Source organism: Oncorhynchus mykiss, chromosome 2, assembly GCF_013265735.2.
Source record: "Oncorhynchus mykiss isolate Arlee chromosome 2, USDA_OmykA_1.1, whole genome shotgun sequence".
Classification (NCBI taxonomy): Eukaryota; Metazoa; Chordata; class Actinopteri; order Salmoniformes; family Salmonidae; genus Oncorhynchus; species Oncorhynchus mykiss.
Window position 1 is genome coordinate 29,032,558 of NC_048566.1, and position 22,728 is coordinate 29,055,285.

At 43.9% G+C, this 22,728-nt stretch overlaps 1 protein-coding gene across 2 annotated transcripts; it reads left to right on the forward strand.

The window, feature by feature from the left end:
- Positions 1-6,370: 6,370 nt before the first annotated feature.
- On the forward strand, positions 6,371-21,986 carry LOC110486009 (FAST kinase domain-containing protein 4). Of its 2 annotated transcripts, XM_021557306.2 has the most exons (12): positions 6,371-6,501; positions 7,085-7,625; positions 7,838-8,158; positions 10,140-10,314; positions 15,250-15,407; positions 15,541-15,651; positions 16,034-16,178; positions 16,330-16,581; positions 16,657-16,768; positions 16,848-16,962; positions 20,851-20,973; positions 21,007-21,986. In XM_021557306.2, the coding sequence occupies exons 2-11, from the start codon at positions 7,209-7,211 to the stop codon at positions 20,950-20,952; spliced, it is 1,908 nt and encodes a 635-aa protein (XP_021412981.2). In that variant the 5' UTR covers positions 6,371-6,501; positions 7,085-7,208; the 3' UTR covers positions 20,953-20,973; positions 21,007-21,986. The 2 variants fall into 2 exon arrangements, with proteins under 2 accessions (XP_021412981.2, XP_021412973.2); XM_021557298.2 differs by having other exon boundaries at positions 20,851-21,986.
- The last annotated feature ends 742 nt before the right edge of the window (positions 21,987-22,728 follow it).

The window sequence follows — 22,728 nt, forward strand, 5'->3', positions numbered from 1 at the left end:
GCTCAGTCAGACTGCTCTATCAAATATAAAATCATAGACTTAATTATAACATAATAACACACAGAAATACGAGCCTTAGGTCATAATATGGTCAAATCCGGAAACTCATTTCGAAAACAAAACGTTTATTCTTTAAGTGAAATACGGAACCGTTCCATATTTGATCTAACGGGTGGCAACCCTAAGTCTAAATATTACTGTTACATTGCACAACCTTCAATGTTATGTCATAATTATGTACAATTCTGGCAAATTAATTACGTTCTTTGTTCGGAAGAAATGGTCTTCACACAGTTCGCAACGAGCCAGGCGGCCCAAATTGCTGCATATACCCTGACTCAACGCAAGAGAAGTGACACAATTTCCCTAGTTAAAAGAAATTCATGTTAGCAGGCAATATTAACTAAATATGCAGGTTTAAACATATATACTTGTGTATTGATTTTAAAGAAAGGTATTGATGTTTATGGTTAGGTACACATTGGTGCAACGACAGTGCTTTTTTCGCGAATGCGCTTGTTAAATCATCACCCGTTTGGCGAAGTAGGCTGTGATTCGATGAGAAATTAACAGGCACCGCATCGATTATATGTAACGCAGGACAAGCTAGATAAACGAGTAATTTCATCAGCCATGTGTAGTTAACTAGTGATTATGTTAAGATTGATAGTTTTTTATAAGATAAGTTTAATGCTAGATAGCAACTTGCCTTGGCTTCTTGCTGCACTCGTGTAACAGGTAGTCAGCCTGCCAGTCTCCTCGTGGAGTGCAATGTAATCGGCCATGATCGGTGTCCAAAAATGGCAATTACCGATTGTTATGAAAACTTGAAATTGCCCCTAATTATTTGGCCATTTCGATTAATCGGTTGACCTCTAGTTGGTACAGCGTTGGTCCACACCCAGTACTCCTTACAACACATGCAGTGGTAAAGATCGCCATGTCTCTCCTTGATGGGTCACAGTCAATTTGAAAGTGTTAAATCAACACTAAGTGTTAAATTGTTAAATTGTTAAATTGTAGTGTAGATAAAATGTAACTCTAAGAGGTAATCAACACTGAGTGTTATAGTGACACTCACTTGTGTTGATCTAGGGTGACTCCTATTAGAGTAAAAATGTGTTTACTCTATTCAGTGTTAATTTATTTACTGGCTTAACTGGCTTAAATTGATCAAGTGACAGTATGGGACAATGAAGTAAAAAAAATCCCTTGCTCCATATGACATGAGCAAATCAAAAGGTTTGTTGTACATGATGTCATTCACGTGTGTCACAAACCGGTTCGAAGTCCATAACAAAAAGGGAGACAATGTGGAGATAAGGAATAGCAAAAATATATTTATTAACTGAAGTAACCTAAATAATTAACAATGGTGTGTGTAGTCAGTAATCAGTAGTGTAAGTGAGTGGTTGCGTGCATAGATATGTTGAAAGGTGCCAAAGCAAACAAAAATGCCACAACCAAAATCCAACAGTGTGTCTGCATGGAGAGAGTCTCCTCAATGAATGGGGAAGAGGTGTATTTATCCCGGGACACACCCGAACCCAGTTGTATCCCATTTCGCTGACGACCCTCGCAGTTCCACCCACTGACATCCTATTAAGGAAAACAAGAGCAAAGGGAAAGAATTTGGCAGACATAGTGGGACACTCCCCCCACCCCCCCTCCTATAAAACTGGGGACCAACAAGGACCCCTGAACACCATACCAGTCACACATAAACAAAATACTGCCCTGGATCCTAGCAGGAGACCCAGTCTGCGTCCCAAATGACACAGCCATGCGTCCCAAAATGACCCAGGCATGCGTCCCAAATGACCCAGCCTGCGTCCCAAATGACCCAGCCATGCGTCCCAAAATGACCCAGGCATGCGTCCCAAATGACCCAGCCATGAGTCCCAAATGACCCAGCCATGTGTCCCAAATGACCCAGCCATGCGTCCCAAAATGACCCAGCCATGCGTCCCAAAATGACCCAGCCATGCGTCCCAAAAATGACCAAGGCATGCGTCCCAAATGACCCAGCCATGCGTCCCAAAATGACCCAGCCATACGTCCCAAATGACCCAGACTGCGTCCCAAATGACCCAGCCATGCGTCCCAAAATGACCCAGCCATGCGTCCCAAAATGACCCAGCCATGCGTCCCAAAATGACCCAGGCATGCGTCCCAAATGACCCAGCTACATCCCAAATGACCCAGGATGTGTCCCAAATGACCCAGGCATAATCCCAAATGACCCAACTTGCGTCCCAAAGGACCCAGTGTGCGTCCCAAATGACCCATCCTGCATCCCAAATGACCCAGGCTGCATCCCAAATGACCCAGCCATTCGTCCCAAATGACCCAGCCTGCGTCCCAAATGACCCAGCCATGCATCCCAAATGACCCAGCCTGCGTCCCAAATGACCCAGCATGCGTCCCAAAATGACCCAGGCATGCGTCCCAAATGACCCAGGGTGCGTCCCAAATTACCCAGCCATGCGTCCCAAATTACCCAGGCTGCATCCCAAATCCATGAGGAGGTACGTGTTCACACTTCCACTTGCCCCAGCCAACCTCATCCTCTCCAGACCTCAGCAACCTTTGCACACAGGAAGCTACCTTTAAGAGGAAATAAGAAAATGAGACCAGAAGGGAACAGACAGGAGCGACAGAATAGGACAATACCAAACAAAATAAACAATGGTCAGTCATGTAGACATTCAGGAACAGGGCGCACGAGAGAGTGCGTCAGCAACAAGCTCCAAGGAAAATAACGTCTCAGGTTCCTTTTCATTCAATTTTGGCAGCAACCGTAAGTTTCCAACAATATCAAATGAGTCTGGGGTACGACCGAGAGAGGTGCGACCCCTGGTTAATCTGGCTCACCTTCCCAGAGCAAACTCTCCCCTGAGAGCTTTCCTTCCCTAACCAACTGTAGCCACTCTTGTTGCAACTTGATTTTTGCACAATCCTGGTTAAATGATTCCTTTTCATACTTTACATAGTCATGCTCTAGTTGTAACAAGCAGTTCTTTCTGTTGTTCAAAAGACAGACCACTAGGTCTAACAGATGGGGCGGCCATTGTAATGAAACAGGGAGACAGCTGGCCATGCAGTCATGAGTGAAGAGATTACAGGACTGAGCACGCACCCCTGAGGGCCCCTGTGTTGAGGATCAGCATAGTGGATGTGTTGTTACCTACCCTTACCACCTGGAGGTGGCCCGTCAGGATGTCCAGGATTCAGTTGCAGAGGGAAGTGTTTAGTCCCAGGGTCCTTAGCTTATTGATGAGCTATGGCACTATGGTGTTGAATGCTGAGGTGTAGTCAATGAATAGCATTCTCACATAGGTGTTCCTTTTGTCCAGGTGTGAAAGGGCAGTGTGGAGTGCAATAGAGATTGCATCATCTGTGGATCTGTTGGAGAGGTATGCAAATTGGAGTGGGTCTGGGATAATGGTGTTGATGTGAGCCATGACCAGGCTTCATGGCTACAGACGTGAGTGCTACGGGTCTGTAGTCATTTAGGCAGGTTACCTTAGTGTTCTTGGGAACAGGCACTAGGGTGGTCTGCTTAAAACATGTTGGTATTACAGACTCAGACAGGGAGAGGTTGACAATGTCAGCGAAGACACTTGCCAGTTGGTCAGTGCATGCTCGCAGTACAAGTCCTGGTAATCCGTCTGGCCCTACGACCTTGTGAATGTTGACCTGTTTAAAGGTCTTACTCACATTGGCTGTGGAGAGTGCGATCACACAGTCTTCCGGAACAGCTGGTGCTCTCATGCATGTTTCAGTATTATTTGCCTCGAAGCAAGCATAGAAGTAGTTTAGCTCATCTGGTAGGCTCGTGTCAATGGGCAGCTCTTGGGTGTGCTTCCCTTTGTAGTCTATAATGGTTCGCAAGCCCTGCCACATCCGACAAGTGTCAGAACCGGTGTAGTACGAATCGATCTTAGTCCTATATTGATGCTTTGCCTGTTTGATAGTTCGTCGGAGGGCATAGCAGGATAGTGCTGTTATTTTGAAGTGGAAACTTCTAGAAGAAACAACGGCTCAGCTGAGAAGTAGGGTGTCATTGTAAATAAGAATTTGTTCTTAAGTGACTTGCCTAGTTAAATAAAGGTTAAAGAAATCCACTAACAATAAATAAAGGTTTAGCCGAATCCACTAACACCTACTCATTCAAGGGTTTTTCTTTATTTTTTAAAACAATTTTATACATTGTACAATAATAGTGAAGACATGAAAACTTTGAAATATTATATATGGAATCATGTAGCAACCAAAAAAGTGTTAAACAAATCAAAATATATTTTAGATGTTAGATTAGCACTCCATCACTCTCCTTCTTGGTCAAATAGCCCTTACACAACCTGGAGGTCATTGTTCTGTTGAAAAACAAATGATAGTCCCACTAAGTGCAAACCAAATGGGATGGTGTATCACTGCAGAATGCTGTGGTAGCCATGCTGGTTAAGTGTGCTTTGAATTCTAAATAAATCACAGACAGCGTCATCAGCAATCCTCCCCACATCATCACACCTCCATGCTTCATGGTGGGAACCACATATGCAGAGATAATCTGTTCACCTACTCTGTGTCTCTCAAAGACCAAAAATCTCAAATTTGGACTCATCAGACCAAAGGACAGATTTCCACCGGTCAAATTGTTCATTGCTCGTGTTTCTTGCCCAAGCAAGTCTCTTCTTCTTATTGGTGTCCTTTAGTAGTGTTTTTTTGCAGCAATTTGACCATGAAGTCCTGATTCACGTAGTCTCCTCTGAACAGTTGATGTTGAGATGTGTCTGTTACTTGAACTCTGTGAAGCATTTATTTGGGCTGCAAGATCTGAGGCTGGTAACTCTAATGAACTTATCCTCTGCAGCAGAGGTAACTCTGGGTCTCCCTTTCCTGTGGCGGTCCTCATGCGAGCCAGTTTCATCATAGCGCTTGATGGTTTTTGCAACTGCACTTGAAGAAACTTTCAAAGTTCTAGACGTTTTCTGGATTGACTGACCTTCATGTCTTAAAGTAATGATGGACTGTCGTTTCTTTTTGCTTTATTTGAGCTGTTCTTGCCATAATATGGACTTGGTCTTTTACCAAATAGGGCTACCTTGTCATAATACAACTGATTGGCTCAAACGCATTAAGAATGAAAGACATTTCACAAATTAACCTTTAACCAGGCACACCTGTTAATTTAAATGCATTCCAGGTGACTACCTCATGAAGCTGGTTGAGAGAATGCCAAGAGTGTGCAAAGCTGTCATCAAGGTGACTCAAATATAAAATATATTTAGATTTGTTTAACACTTTTTTGGTTACTACATGATTCCATATGTGTTAATTCATAGTTTTTATGTCTTCGCTATTATTCTACAATGTAGAATTTGAGAAAAACCCTTGAAAGAGTAGATGTGTCCAAACTTTTGACTGGTACAGTCTAGTGTATGTTTCTTGCTTTTATTATCATGGGATGTCATGGGACGGATGATTGTTTCCGCCAATCTACGAAAAAGTACGAAAAAAGTACGAAAAAGTACAAAAATATATGCACTCACTACCTTAGGCATTTGCTAAATTACTCAAATGTAAAATATATATATATATATGTATATTCCCAAAAGGGTGTTTTAACATAGTAGTTGTTTGACTTTTCTGACTCAACAGCTTTTACATTTGTAAATGTGGCTTATAGGAAATCTCACATGAAAGTATAACATTTCTATTTAGATGTTTTGCAATTTGAGGGAAAACAATGAGACGTTTAATAGTTTTGAGACTATGAAATGTGTTTCAAAATGTGTTTCACCCAGTAAAATAGTACCAGAGTAAAAGTTAAAAAGTATTTCGTTTTAAATTTACTTAAGTATCAAAAGTAAAAGTATAAATAATTTCAAATTCCTTATATTAAGCAAACCAGACGGGACTATTTTCTTATTTTTTTTGTACATTTACGGATCTCTAACACTCAGACATAATTTACAAATTAAGCATGTGTGTTTAGTGAGTCCGCCAGATCAGAGGCAGTAGGGATGACCAGGGATGTTTTCTTGATAAATGCATATATTGGACCATTATCCTGTCCTGCTAAGCATTCACAATGTAACGAGTCCTTTTGGGTGTCAGGGAAAATGTATGGAGTAAAAAGTACATTATCTTTTTAGGAATGTAGTGAAGTAAAAGTTGTCAAAAATATAAATAATAAAGTAAAGTACAGATACCTCCAAAAACTTCTTAAGTAGTACCTTAAAGTATTTTTTACTTAAGTACTTTACGCCACTGTGTGTATCTAATTCTATGGGTTCAGCGTATAGACATAAAGACCAGGTTCTGCAATTAAAAAAAGACAACTTAAAGTGCCTTGAAACAAGCAGACCAATCGCAGCTTCATCCGACAATCATGTGACACCGGTATCTTTGATGAGGTCATTTTCATGCGACTATTGCTGACAGCTCCATGTGAATGTCGCCTTTGTCCACTAGCTATTTAGCTTATTTATCAAGGTAAGAACAGTCATTTAAAGATATAAATTGCATCTACATGTATTTATGTCTCCACAAGACCCGTTATAGGTGTACTTGTGAATGCAGAGAATGTTGCCAGTTTGAGTTTCATAATTGTAATGGCTAGAACGGCATAAACCCTATTCGGCAAGGTCAGAATACGCTTGATGACATCTCAGCTTTTGAGACAGGAATGTTGCTAGTAACGTTAATTCAGTTCAGTCTACTATGACTAGTTGCCACAACCGTGTCTATTCATTGATTTCCTGCAAGTGCTTTGCTTGTAGTAGTACAGGCTACACGATTGTTGACACAATGTTATGTTACACAACACAATCCCCGCGTTACTGTTACTAATTGCTAAAGCGTCTCAAGATAGCTAGGCTAAGCTTGTTGACAGCAGTCCGTGGCCGGCAGACTACGGAGAATAAGAATATATAGTCTTTATCATAAAGTTGCACATTATGGGGTTGTTTGGGCATAGCAACATGTGATTGTAGGTTCAGAATCCACAAAAATAATGAGAACCACTGAGTGATATTCACTCTCTTGAATGAACTCTCTCTCGCTCTTTCCCTCTCAGGTGTTAGCATGGTGACTCTGGCTGCTCTGTTGTGAATAGGATTCTCGCTGCTCTCTCTGGTCTCGTGCTGCTCTCTCTGGTCTCGTGCTGCTCTCTCTGGTCTCGTGCTGCACTCTATTCCTCCATGACCAGCCGTCTGCTGGGCCGATGTGCCCGTCTCCTCCCCAGGGCCACCCCCCAGGCCTCAGCCACCACTGCCTTCCTGCCTACCCCTGCAACTGGGCCAGCAGAACCGCTGTGGGCACAGGCCTGGGGGCAGCCTGTGGTAAAGGGGCTATGTGATGGCAGGAGTTCGTTCAAAGAGGAGTATCCCATCGAGCCCAAACGCACCCAGCTAGATGAGCTCTTGGAGAGGGCCCAATCTCCACAGGATGTCCTGCAGGCGTGGGCGGCACAAGGAGGAAAGGCCAATCAGGCGGCTAAGACTCTGGTTCAGCTTGTCAGATTGGCTGGGAGAGAGAAAGGTGGGGCTAAAATGGACCAATTTGAGCTGCTGAATGATCCCAGACTGCTGGACATAATGGACACAGTTACTGCACAGGTAGGAGAGGGTGTAGTAAGAAGTGGCAGGGGACAGGTAGGATGAGACTAGATAAGTGGAGGGTTGAGAGGGTATGAAGATGGGTAAGGAGGGGAGAAAGCAAGAGACATGGGGCAGGTTACAGTTAGGGCAGAGGGCGGCTCAAAATATTCAAAACTTCGGTGGTCTCAGTTTCTTTTGAGTGTTTGTAAATTTACTGTCTCTTCCCCCAGGTAGCGTCAGTGTGGAATGGTACGCTGGTCTCTCTTCTGCGCTCCCTCTCTACTCTGGGTGTTCCTCCTACAGCTGCAGTACAACGCTCCATCCAGACAGAGGTGCTGTGGCGTGTACGCAGACTCTCCTACAAACAGCTGGCTTTCCTGGCAGACTGGGGAGCAGGGCGGAATGGTCAGATGGAGGTGTTGCTGGTGAGCGCAGCGCTGAAACAGCTGGAGCTCCGCTGGACTGAGATCGCTGACGCCAGAACAGTCAGTACCCTGATGGCTAGGGCTGGACACCTCAGTCCTGCACTGATGGACAGACTGGAGGATAAGGTAACGAGCACCTACAGTGGCTTGTGAAAATATTCACCCCCCCTTGACATTTTTCCTATTTTGTTGCCTTACAACCTGGAATTAAAATCGATTTTTGGGGCGTTTGTATCATTTGATTTACACAACATGCCTACCACTTTGAAGATGCAAAATATTTTTTTTATTGTGAAACAAACAAGAAATAAGACAAAAAAAACAGAACTTTTCACTCCCCCAAAGTCAATAATTTGTAGAGCCACCTTTTGCAACAATTACAGCTGCAAGTCTCTTGGGGTATGTCTCCATAAGCTTGGCACATCTAGCCACTGGGATTTTTGTCCATTCTTCAAGGCAAAACTGCTTCAGCTCCTTCAAGTTGGATGGGTTCTGCTGGTGTACAGCAATCTTTAATTCATACCACAGATTCTCAATTGGATTGAGGTCTGGGCTTTGACTAGACCATTCCAAGACATTTAAATGTTTCCCCTTAAACCTCTCGAATGTTGCTTTAGCGGGGTGCTTAGGGTCATTGTCCTGCTGGAAGGTGAACCTCCGTCCCAGTCTCAAGACTGAAAAGGGTTTCCACAAGAATTTCCCTGTATTTAGCGCCGTCCATCATTCCTTCAATTCTGAACAGTTTCCCAGTCCCTGCTGACAAAAAACATGGTGGGGATGGTGTTCTCGGGGTGTTGAGAGGTATTGGGTTTGCGGTATTTTTTTTGCCGCTCCGTTGTGTACTAATACCGTAGATCCCAGAGTGAGAAAAGGACGGTATGACGACATGAAAATCTGGATACTGCTCAACCCTTCCATCTGATACTGTGGCCTTGTGAATGTTAACCTGTTTTAAAGGTCTTCATCACATCGGCTACAGTGAGCGTGATCACACTGTCATCTGGAAAAGCTGGTGCTTTCACGCATGGTTCACCGTTGTTTGCCTGGAAGCGAGTGTAGAAGGCATTTAGCTCGTCTGGTAGGATCACGTCACTAAAGCCAGCTCGCGGCTGGCTTTACCTTTTGTAATCTGTGATAGTTTGCAAGCCCTGACACATCTGACGAGCTTAAGAGCTGTTGTAGTTGGATTCAAACTTAGTGCTATATTGATGCTTTGCCTGTTTGATGGTTCATCAGTGGGCGTAGCGGGATTTCTTATAAGAGTCCGTGTTAGTGTCCCGCTCCTTGAAACGGTAGCTCAAGCCTTTATCTCAGTGCTGATGTTTTCTGTAATCCATGGCTTCTGGTTGGGATATGTACGTACGGTCACTTTAGGGATAACGTCATCAATGCACTTATTAATGACGTGACGATAACGTTTACCTCATCGGATGAGTCCTGAAACATATTCCAGTCTGTGCTAGTGAAACAATCCTGTAGCTTCGCATGAGCTTCATCGGACCATTTCCATATTAAGCACGTCACTGGTTCTTCCGGTTTGAGTTTTTGCTTGTAAGCAGGAATCCGTTTCCGAGAAACATAGGATATTACACTTCTTCAGGTCATTATCAGGATTAATTTAGTAGTTTTCAGAAACGTCTTATCTACTCATTCAGACAGAAAATTACTCCAGTCAACATTTACCATTCAGTTACTATTGGGCAAAACACAACCAAAACAAACCGCAAATGCATCCAACAAGTTTGTAGAGTCACAAGCTTGATGAAGTCATTGCATTTAAGGAATATGGGACCAAATGCTAAACGTTTGACTTTGATACACTACTGTATAAGTGAATTTGTCTAAATACTTCTTCACATGGGCAGACTAAATACATAGTGCTTTCATTTCTAAACACTAAAACATATGTATGAAAATACCTCAAAAGGTGACATTCTGTACTGTTGGCTCATATGAAACACATCTCGTAATCTGAAATGCTGGACTATATTGCCATTTAACAAAAAAATGTTTGCTTCACTATCCAAATATGCAACTGTAACTGCCACCACCAACAAATCTATCTCAACCCAACACTCCTTTTCTTTTCTCTCTGTTCCCACCCCAGGCGTTAGAGCTAGCTGAAGGGTTTGGGGCCGAGGATATCCGCAGGGTGTGTGTGTCTCTGGCGTCTCAGGGACGCCGGTCAGTGCCTCTGCTCAGAGCTCTGTCCTACCACTTCCTACAGAAACCCTCAACAGACCTTACCACACCGCTACTGTTGGACCTTGCCTACGCTTATGGTACATAGACACACTTGACTAAAATATTTAACTTGTTGTGGATATTACATTGGTTTTATTTTCTGACTGTTCAAGTCATTTCATCTCCATAGAGCTGCTGCCTATGCTGTCTGACAATCCCTATTGGGTAGTTCTTCAAAGTAAACAAGGCATACTGTTTTTTTCTTTAGTGAAACTGTGCAATGTGCGCATTGAGCTCAGAATTTTTTCATTTAAAAAAAAATATATATAATCTATGTAGGTCAATAAATTGTTTAAAAACCGAACAATAACCAAAATGTCTGTTAATTGCTCAGCAGTTGTGTGTGTGTATGTATATATATACACACACACACAACTGCTGAGCAATTAACAGACATTTCGGTTATTGTTTGGTTTTTAAACAACTTATTGACCTACATAGATTATGTTATTATTTTAAATATATACACACACACGCATACATATATAAAAAAATCTGGAGATGTAAAAGGATGTGACACAGGGTTGAATGCTGGTACCATTGTTATCCTCCTCCTTTGTTAACAATCTACCTAACATCAAACTACCTGCGGTCAACTGATATTTCAGCTGTGAATTTTTCAGTATTGCAACCGATTTAAAGGGGGCAAGTATATTGATATTTTCACACTGAGGTTGAAGTAACACTCTGTAATTGTGAAAATCATAATATGCCCTTTGTGTAAGATCTGTTTGGAAAAAAATGCCTGTGGCCTCATTTATCAAGGTGAGTGCACAAAAAAAGGATTTAACCTTGCGTGCGCCAGTTTTCCCATAAAGGTTGGTATTTATCCATTTTGAACTTGATGGGAAAGTGTGCATCTCCACGCAAATCTCAAACCATGCGTGCACACAACTTCTAGTGGTTCACACATGAGTAGCTCGGCAAACAATTCTGAATGTACATGCAATTTTCACGTGCTTCACTGCAAATTTCTTCTGATGTAATTTAGGCATTGACATGGATTCTGAACATCCAATTTCGTTGGTTCTCTATGAACAAATGTAATTTTAAGAGTGAAATTAAACACAGAACATAATTTGGGAAAATATAAAATATATTTGGGGGGGAAATGTCATTTTTATAAGGGAATAGGGAAGAGTTGCAGGATATCTTATAAGCGTCTGGATTAGTGTCCCGCTCCTTGAAAGCGGCAGCTCCAGCCTTTAGCCCAGTGTGGATGTTGCCTGTAATCCATGGCTTCTGGTAGGGCTCCCTACAGACACCCAAGTTGAAATAAATAAATGTACGTCACTGGGCATGACGTTGTCAATGCACTCATTGATGAAGCCGGTGACTGCGGTAGTTTGCTCCTCAATGCCATTGGATGAATCGCAGAACATATTCCAGTCTGCTAGCAAAACAGTCCTGTAGCGTAGCATAGCATCCGCATCATCTGACCACTTCCATATTGAGGGAGTCACTGGTACATCCTACTTTAGTTTTTGCTTGTAAGCAGGAATCAGGAGGGTAGAATTATGGTCAGATTTGCCAAATGGTTTGCTAGGGAGAGCTTTGTACGTTTATTTTGCGACATGCTGGTGGTAAATCAGATTTAGGTTTGCCACACTATTTGCCAAGAGTTTTCATGCATACTTTTCGTGGCTGTTTATTTACCAACACAGATGGATGCTGGTACTAAGACTGCACTCAGTCAGCTGTATAAGGAAATAAGCAAACAGGAAACTGCTCACCCAGAGGTGGCGCTCCTAGTGGCTGGGGATTTTAATGCAGGGAAACTTAAATCAGTTTTACCTCACTTCTATCAACATGTTAAATGCGCAACCAGAGGGGAAAACATTATAGATCACCTGTACTCCACACACAGAGATGCATACAAAGTTCTCCCTTGCCCTCCATTTGGTAAATCTGACCCCAATTCTATCCTCCTGATTCCTGTTTATAAGCACAAATTAAAGCAGGAAGCACCAGTGACTCGGTCTATTAAAAAAAGTGGTCAGATGAAGCAGATGCTAAACTACAGGACTGTTTTGCTAACACAGACTGGGACATGTTCCAGGATTCTTCCGATGGCATTGAGGAGTACACCACATCAGTCACTGGTTTTATCAGTAAGTGCATCGAGGATGTCGTCCCCCACAATGACCATACGTATATACCCCAACCAGAAGCCATATATTACAGGCAGCATTTGCACTGAGCTAAAGGGTAGAGCTGCTGCTTTCAAGGTGCGGGACTTATAAGAAATGCTGCTATGCCCTCCTACAAACCATCAAACAGGCAAAGCGCCAATACAGGGCTAAGATTAAATTGTACTACACAGGCTCCGACGCTCGTTATGTGGCAGGGCTTGCAAACTATTACAGACTTACAAAGGGAAGCACAGCCGCAAGCTGCCCAGTGACACAAGCCTACCAGATGAGCTAAATGACTTCTATGCTCGCTTCGAGGCAAGCAACACTGAGGCATGCATGAGAGCGTCAACTGTTCCGGATGACTGTGTGATCACGCTCTCCGTAGCCGATGTAAGACCTTTAAACAGGTCAACATTCACAAGGCCGCAGGGCCAGACGGATTACCAGGACGTGTGCTCCGGGCATGTGCCGACCAACTGGCAGGTGTCTTCACTGACATTTTCAATGTCCCTGACTAAGTCTGTAATACCAACATGTTTCAAGCAGACCACCATAGTCCTTGTGCCCAAGAACCCTAAGGCAGCCTGCCTAAGTGACTACAGACCCGTAGCACTCACGTCCATAGCCATGAAGTGTTTTGAAAGGCTGGTAATGGCTCACATTAACACCATTATCCCAGAACCCCTAGACCCACTACAATTTGCATACCGCCAAAACAGATCCACAGATGATGCAGTGTCTATTGCACTCCACACTGCCCTTTCCCATCTGGACAAAAGGAACACCTATGTGAGAATGCTATTTATTGACGACAGCTCAGCGTTCAACACCATAGTACCCTCAAAGCTCATCACTAAGCTAAGGATCCTGGGACTAAACACCTCCCTCTGCAACTGGATCCTGAACTTCCTAACGGGCCGCCCCCATGTGTTGCTACCTACCCACACCACATCTGCCACGCTGATCCTCATCACTGGAGCCCCTCAGGGGTGCGTGCTCAGTCCCCTCCTGTACTCCCGTTTCACCCATGACTGCGTGGCCAGGCACGACTCCAACACCACCATTAAGTTTGCAGATGACAACAGTGGTAGGCCACAACAACGAGACAGCCTACTGGGAGGAAGTTAGAAACCTGGCCGGTTGGTGCCAGAATAACAACCTATCCCTCAACATAATCAAGACAAAGGAGATGATTGTGGACTACAGGAAAAACGAGGACCGAGCACTCCCCCATTCTCATCGACAGGGCTGTAGTGGAGCACGTTGAGAGCTTCAAATTCCTTGGTGTCCACATCACCAACAAACTACCATGGTCCAAACACACCAAGACAGTCGTGAAGATGGCACGACAAAGCCTATTCCCCCTCAGGAGACTGACAATATTTTGCATTTTCTACAGCTGCACCATCAAGAGCATCCTGACTGGTTGCATCACTCCCTGGTACTGCAACTGCTCGGCCTCCGACCGCAAGGCACTACAGAGGGTAGTGCGTATGGCCCAGTACATCACTGGGGCTAAGCTGCCTGCCATCCAGGACCTTTACACTAGGTGGTGTCAGAGGAAGGCCCTACATTTTTTTTTCGAAGACCCCAGACACCCTGGTCATAGAATGTTCTCTCTGCTACCGCATGGCAAGTGGTACTGGAGTGCCAAGTCTTGGACAAAAAGGCTTTTCAACAATTTTACCCCCAAGCCATAAGACTCCTGAACAAGTAATCAAATGGCTACCAGGACTATTTGCATTGTTGTGTGTGTCCCCCCCCACAACCCCTCTTTTACGCTGCTGCTACTCTGTTTTATCATATATGAATAGTCACTTTAACTATACATTCATGTACATACTACCTCAATTAGCCTGACTATCCGGTGCCCCTGCACATTGGCTACGGACTATCTGCATTGTGTCCCACCACCTGCCAACCCCTCTTTTACACTTCTGCTACGCTCCGTTCATCATATATGCATAGTCACTTTAACCATACCTACATGTACATGCTACCTCAATTAGCCCGACTAACCGGTGCCTGTATATAGCCTCGCTACTGTTATTTTTCACTGTCCTTTTTACTGTTGTTTTTATTTCTTTACTTATCTATTGTTCACCTAATACCAATTTGTTTTACATACTTAAAAATGGTTAGGGACTGTAAGTAAGCATTTCACTGTTGTATTCGGCGCACGTGACAACTTTGATTTGATGCTTGTGTTGATTTACTAACTCGCCTACGAATCCTCACAAGGCACCCCGACCTTCGCCCTCTGTATTTCCGTCTTTTCTTCACGCGAATGACAGGGATTTGGGCCTGGTCTCGGAGAAGCAGTATATCCTTCAGGTCGGACTCATTTAAAGAAAAAATATTTGAAAACGTGTATATGTTGCTTGCATGTGACTGTTTGATAAATCCCAATCATTTGAGGTACATCCAAATCCTAGAATCTCCAAGTACGCCAGACTTGAGAAAGAAATGTACACACGTTTGATGAATGAGGCCCCTGGAATTTCAGCCTGTTCAGGTGGGATGGAACTTTTGGCCCACATCATGATCTGATTATAGTAGACCAATGATTGTTCATCTGGGTAAGTGGTGGGCTCTAGACCATCCTATCAGCCAATCAGGGCTGTGTATATAAATCTATTTATTTTCTAATGCCCACACAATCTGACATTTTCAAGTGCCAAAGGAGGTTCAGACACAGTCATTTATTAGACATAGTGTGATAATTTCAAAATAAAATTACAAAGACTGCATGGGGGCTTTAAATTCTCTCTCTCTCTCTCTCTCTCTCTCTCTTGCTCTCTCTCTCTCTCTCTTGCTCTCTCACTCTCTCTCTCTCAGGGAAGTTGAATTTCCACCACTCCCAGGTCTTCCAGCGATTGGCAGCCGAGTTGTTACCCAGAATGCCAGAGATTAGTTCTGCCGATGTCACTCGCTGCGCCAAATCCCTAGCCTTCCTCAAGTGGCTCCATCTCCCATTGTTTGAGGCATTCGCTGAGGTCCGCACACACTAAGACGCCGTTAAATACATCTTAAACTGATAGGATCATCTCCTAGCCCTCTTGATCAACCAAAGTTGCTTAACTCATCCTCTTATTTTCTTCCTTTGTTTGATTAAAAAAAACTATTCAGCACTACAGCGTGAACAGTCAGAAGTACAGCACACTGCAGCTTTGTAACCTGCTCATGTCATTGGCCAGGCTCAACTTCCAGCCCAGCAAAGGGGAGGAGTTCTACAAGAAGGTAAACAATGAGAGTAGCAATTTGTTTGTTTATTTACCTTATGCTATTTATTTATTTTGTAACCTTGATTTAACTAGGCAAGTCAGTTATGAACAAATTCTTATTTACAATGACAACTTACCCCGGCCAAACCCGGACGACGCTGGGCCAATTGTGCGCCGCCCTATGGGACTCCCAATCACGGCCGGATGTGATGCAGCCTGGATACTTGAGGATAAATATTTTGTAGAACAGACTGGGTTCTCAGTCATGTAGAGTCATGTCAGTGTTGTACATTACATTTCTATCAACTTTGGGTGATGAGGGGAAGAGGCTTTTGGCTAGAGGACTACATTCTGGGAAGGTATGTGTTTATCATCTGTCTCCTTCTGTGTGTATGTAGGTCCACTCTGCCCTGGAGGGTGTTCTCCCCAGCCTGGAGGCGTTCCTGCAGACAGACGTGGTGTGGTCTCTGTGTGTGTTACAGCAGGCCAAGCCCCACCACATCACGGCCCTCACTCAACACACACATGTTGCTAAACTCTCAGGTAAACACTCTAGTACTGGTCCACCCCAGGAGATAGCAGCAGAGGACCGATCCACTGATGTTCTGTGTTAATAGCCCTGTGCTTTCTCAGCTGTACAGACTTGGGTGATTCTGATGATTTTATGTTGCGTTGCTATATTGCTGTTTTACAGAAGGCAGTCTGTCTCGAGTGGAGAACTATCGCCTGAAGCTCCTCCACATCATTGCTACCCTCCAGTTAGAACACCCAGAGTCTCTGTCCTCCACCCTGCCTACAGAGGCCATGTTGCTTCCCTCCACCCTGGGCCGGGACTCCCCCCTCTCCCCTCTACAGACTGGGCTGAAGGGGGCCCTGGGTAATCTGGTGGGGGGGAATTCAGAGGCCCTACGTACCGGGGTCAACACTATATATGGCTGGACCATAGGTGAATACACGTGCACACACACATAAACACTTTAAGGCTGGAACAACAGGTGACTGACGTGTTGTGTCCAATAAGATGGAGAGCTGGTGGTGGACAGTGAAAATAAGCCAATGGACCTGGTGACCCTGACGGCCCCTCACCTGCCTGGAGGAGGCGGAGCCAAGTCCTTACCTGAGGGGGCATGCAGGTGAGGGAAGACGGTTGTCTGTGTTGGTGCATGTGTGTGGGTGTGTGCGCATGTGTTCTGACAGTCCTTCTCTTTGCAGGTTAGCATTCCTAACCTGGGAGTTTCCTAACTATGGCTCCAGGAGTAAAGATCTGCTGGGACGATTCACCATGATGAGACGGCATCTCAAACTGGCTGGCTTTATCCTTGTAGAGGTATGGAGAGAGGAGAGAAGAGAGAGGGGGCAGTGGACTGAAAGACATTCTGGCAGTCATTATGACAGTCATTATGACAGTCACTGTCCATCGCACATACAAACCCTAACCACAGCATACACACCACCTCCACTTTGGGTGGTGACCATTCTTGATACTCCCGGGAAACAAAAAGAAAGGAGGACCAAGATAAAGCATAGCAGTTCGACACATACAACAACACAGTTACACATGGAATGAACAAAACATACAGTCAATAATACAGTAGAAAAAAAGAAAACAAAGTCTATACAGTGAGTGCAAATAAGGGAGTTAAGGCAATAAATAGGCAATTAAACACTGGAATGGTAGATGTGCAAAATATGGATGTGCAAGTAGACATACTGTGGCGCAAAAGGAGCTAAATAAATAAATACAGTATGGGGATGAGGTAGATAGATGGGCTATGAACAGGTGCAGTGATCTGTGAGCTGCTCTGACAGCTGGTGCTTAGAGCTAGTGAGGGAGATGGGAATCTCCAGCTTCAGTGATTTTTGCAGTTCGTTCCAGTCATTGGCAGCAGAGAACTGGAAGGAAAGGCGACCAAAGCAGGAATTGGCTTTGGGGGTGACCAGTGAGTTATACCTGCTGGAGCGTGTGCTACGAGTGAATGTTGCTATGGTGACCAGCGAGCTGAGATAGGGCGGGGCTCTACCTAGCAGATACTTGTAGATCACCTGTAGCCAGTGGGTTTGGCAACGAGTATGAAGCGAGGGCCAGCCAACGAGAGCGTACAGGTCGCAGTGGTGGGTAGTATATGGGGCTTTGGTGACAAAACGGATGGCACTGTGATATACTTCATCCAGTTTTCTGAGTAAAGTGTTGGAGGCTATTTTATAGATGACATCGCTGAAGTCAAGGATCGGTAGGATGGTCAGTTTTATGAGGGTATGTTTGGCAGCATGAGTGAAGGAAGCTTTGTTGCGAAATAGGAAGCCGATTCTAGATTTAATTTTTGAGTCTGGAAGGAGAGTTTCCAGTCTAACCAGACACCTAGGTATTTGTAGTTATCCACGTATTCTAAGTCAGAGCCATCCAGAGTAGTGATGCTGGATGGACGGGCAGGTGCGGGCAATGATCAGTTGAATAGCATGCATTTAGTTTTATTTGCGTTTAAGAGCAGTTGGAGGCCACGAATGAGAGTTGTATGTCATTGATGCTCATCTGGAGGTTAGTTAACAGTGTCCAAAGAAGGGCCAGATGTATACAGAATGGTCTCGTCTGCGTAGAGGTGGATCAGAGACTCACTAGCAGCAAGAGCGACATCCTTGATGTATACAGAGAAGAGAGTCGGCCTGAGAATTGAACCCTGTGGCACCCCCATAGACACTGTCAGAGGTCAGGACAACAGGCCCTCCGATTTAACACACTGAGCTCTATCAGAGAAGTAGTTGGTGAACCAGGCGAGGCAATCATTTGAGAAACCAAGGCTGTTGAGTCTGCCAATAAGAATATGGTGATTGACAGAGTCGATGAATACAGCTGCACAGTAATGTCTCTTATCGATGGCGGTTATGATATCGTTAAGGACCTTGAGCGTGGCTGAGGTGCACCCATGACCAGCTCGGAAACCAGATTGCATAGTGGAGAAGTTACGATGTGATTCAAAGTGGTCAGTAATCTGTTTGTTTACTTTGCTTTCGAAGACCTTGTAGGATAGATATAGGTCTGTAGGAGTTTGGGTCTAGAGTATCTCCCCCTTTGAAGAGGGGGATGACCGCCTGTCTGTGTATATTGGTTCCTAACTTCCCTGAAAAGTTGCATATCACGGGGGCTATTCGATGCTAATGCAGAACGCCACAGGATGTTTTTGTGCTGGTCAAGGGCAGACGGGTCTGGAGTGAACCAAGGGCTATATCTATTCCTGATTCTACATTTTTTGAATGGGGCATGCCTATGTAAGATGGTGAGGAAGGCACTTTTAAAGAATTACCAGGCATCCTCTACTGTCGGGATGAGGTCAATGTCATTCCAGGATACCACGGCCAGGTCGATTAGAAAGGCCTGCTCGCAGAAGTGTTTTAGGGAGCGTTTGACAGTGATGAGGGGTGGTCGTTTGCTCGCAGACCCATTACGGATGCAGGTGATCACTCTCACACAGATCTTGGTTGAAAACAGCAGAGGTGCATTTGGAGGGTGAGTTAGTTAGGATGATATCTATGAGGGTGCCCGTGTTTACGGATTTGGGGTTATATCTGGTAGGTTCATTGATAAATTGTGTGAGATTGAGGGCATCAAGCTTAGATTGTAGGATGGCCTGGGTGTATATATGTTTGTATGGCATGTTGTATGGCATGTTCTGACGCGTTTCGGCTGCATGGCCTTTGTCAGGGTTCTACTCACGGGGAAACTGTTGAGTGTGGAAAAACCCAGCAGTTCTTGACACACAAATCGGTGCACACTTAAATATTTTGCACACATACACAATCCATCTCAAAGCTTAAAAATCCTTCTTTAACCTGTCTCCACCCCTTCATCTACACTGATTTGAAGTGGATTTAACAAGTGACAATAGGGGGTCACAGCTTTAATCTGGTCTGTCATGGAAAGAGCAGGTGTTCTTAAAGTTTTGTACACTCATTGTATAAAATATTGTGAATATAGCTTGGAAAATAGAATAATGGGACTCTGGGTAACGACATGTTTGTTTCCAATTTTAGGACCGTTTTCCTCAAGAAATTGACTCTAGTGGCCAATGCTGGCTAGCGGTGTATCGTATGATGCTAAAGTTAGCTAGCTAATGCTGATGTAATGCTGCATCATGCAGGGCCAGGTTGGTCTGTCTCCCTGAAGGATGCCAGCTATAAAAAGGCCTGATAGTCAGTCAGGAGCCTGGAGAATAGCAGCAGCTCTCTCATCTAGGCCAAGCTCCTTAGCCAATCCCAGCTCTCTCACTCTCACCTATCCAGGACAATCTTACCACTCTCTCTCATCTAGGCCAATTGCGTTAGCCTGAGCACTCTGTGGTGCATGCTGGGTAAACTAGTAAACCGATGAGACTGTCCTTCTCCACTCGCACATCATTAGGCAAAATACGTTTAAAGTGGTGGATCCCAAAATAAATGTGTGAAGTGATCAAAACAAATTAGAGAGTTGTGCGGGACTTTTTATAAATAAAATAATAAGTAGCATAACGTTTCACATTTTTATTTTTTATGTAGATATACAGTACCAGTCAAGTTTGGACACACCTACTCATTCGAAGGGTTTTTCTTTTTACTATTTTCTACATTGTAGAATAATCGTGAAGACATCAAAACTATGAAATAGCACAAATGGAATCATGTACTAACCAAAAAGTGTTAAACAGACAAGAATATATTTAAGTAGCCACCCTTTTCTTGATGACAGCTTTGCATCTCCTGTTGCGGCTGGCTGTAACACAGCCTGGGATCGAACCCGGGTCTGTAGTAATGCCTCAAGCACTGCGATGCAGTACCTTAGACCGCTGCGCCACTCGGGAGGCACTATCATATCGTTTTTAAACGTGCATGTTTTTCTCTACTGACGAAACAAAAGCTGATTTTTTTTGAAGTAGGTGTCAGATTTCAAAACCTTTTCCACTGTAGGATACACATGAGTATCCTCAATGAGAGATGGCTATTGAGGAGGGGAGGACACTCGTCCTACTAACGAATTGACACACTCCTCAAACACTTATTGGTTTCTGGGGGATGGAGGACAGAAGACTGAGGATGGACTTTTGCCCAAATGAGAGAACCTTCTAGATTGTCTCCAAACCTGATTTGCATATAAACACTACTGGGTGTATGTCAACTATAGTATTGCAAGGTAAAGAGTATTATTCATAGACAAACCACTGAATCTGTACTTTCTGTCCCTCTCTAGGTGCCATACTATGAGTGGCTGGAGCTGAAGTCTGATTGGCAGAAAGGGGCGTATGTGAAGGATAAGATGGGGAAGGCCATTGCTGAGGAAATGGCGAAGTGAACGAGGCCAAACAGCAGAAGTCTGGTTCAGTTCTAGACTCAACTGGACTGGAAAGAGGAGAGCCAGGATGGCTCACCAGAAACAATCTGGTCTCAAACAACTCTGAACAGCAACCACACACACACACACACACACTAATCAACCCACTCTAAAACAAGCCACTTGGTGGAAAATCTCTTTTGCCGTTTTATCTTTGGTTGCCTTGCCGATGCGTGGGGCTTTCCTTGTTACCATGGAGACGCCCCCTGAGAGTTCTGTATGCTGAAGAGAGCAAACAGAGGGAGAAAGAGAGAGTGGGCCCTACAGCAGAAAGCAAGGGAGGAAAGACCTCTGTTGCTAAGGATATGTGTCCCTAAGTGACACTCAAAGAGAATAGAGAGCAGCATCATAGAATAAATGCCCCAATGAATGTTAAAAGCTGTTTATCACCTGTGAATAGAGTGGTCTAATTAAATTATCAATATGAGCTTTGAGTGATATGATTGAAGAAATGATTTTATGCTTTCATTTTGATATACATGTTCCACACACTGTCTTCCATGTTGGCACTGATGTTCCTTGATTAACATTGGCTGTAGATGAGAGCATCAAATCCGTGATCCATTGTGGGCCAATTGTGATCTACAACTAACAATAAGTCATTATTTATGATGCAAGGTTATTTGTAGATCAGTCAGACATCATCTATGGCTCTGGTAGGTCTTGACTTCCCTCACAGTGTGTTTAGAGAGGACATTGGGTTGGATGAGCTTCTATGGTATCATTGGCATCCTGATGGAGGTGTGATATTCAGCCTGAGGATGCTTCTCTTCACAAGTTACAGCTAATAATACGTATTTATTATCAAACGTCATGGGTCAGCGGCGTGTGTGTGTTGTGGGGTGTGCTGAATGTATCCAAGAGGGATCGGCTCACACACAGCTGTTTATGTTGTCTGTGCCGCACAGTGCCTTCAGAAAGTATTCATACCCCTTGACTTAATTTACATTTTGTTGTTACAGCCTGAATTCAATAAAAACATGTTTACCCATCTACACACACTACCCCATAATGACAAAGTGAAAACATGTAAATGAAAATGTATGTCTCATTTACTTAAGTTTCCACATCCCAGAGTCAATACTTTGTAGAAGCACCTTTGGCAGCGATTACAGCTGTCTGGGTCTCTAAAGCCTTGTTTATACTGCAGGTCTTAATGCTCAAATCAGTTTTGGGATACAGACTGTCCAAACAGCAAGTTACAACTGACCAAATCGGATTGTGTGTGTACAGATAGCAGTCATTTGATGACATGGCTACGCTAGTTGCCATAGTAACGACAGGTGTGCGCATGGTAGTGTAGGCTGATTGTTGGTGGTGCTCATGCTTCCTATCATGCAGAAGTTATGGAGCAAGCTAAGGTGACAGTGCTTGCCATTGCCTATTTTCCAGTTGATTTGTATATTCAAAATCCAGGTATAAGAACACTTTTAAAGCCTCAAAGGATAAGATTATCCAACTTTCAAGACGAGACCTTTTTCGCTAGCCAAGGCACTCCATGAGCTAGCTGGATAGCTCTTTAGCATTATAGTACATTCACTCATTTGTTTGTAAACAATTAAAAAGCTAATTAGCTACCACGTGTTCCTGTCAAACTGGCAACAGAGTAGCTAGCAACAAGATATGCAAAATAACAGTCTAAAAAGTCACCTTGAGAGCAAATAAATCAGATTTGACATTCAGACACAAGTCACATGGCCAGGAATCAGATTTGTATCGGGCTCCAAATCACCTATG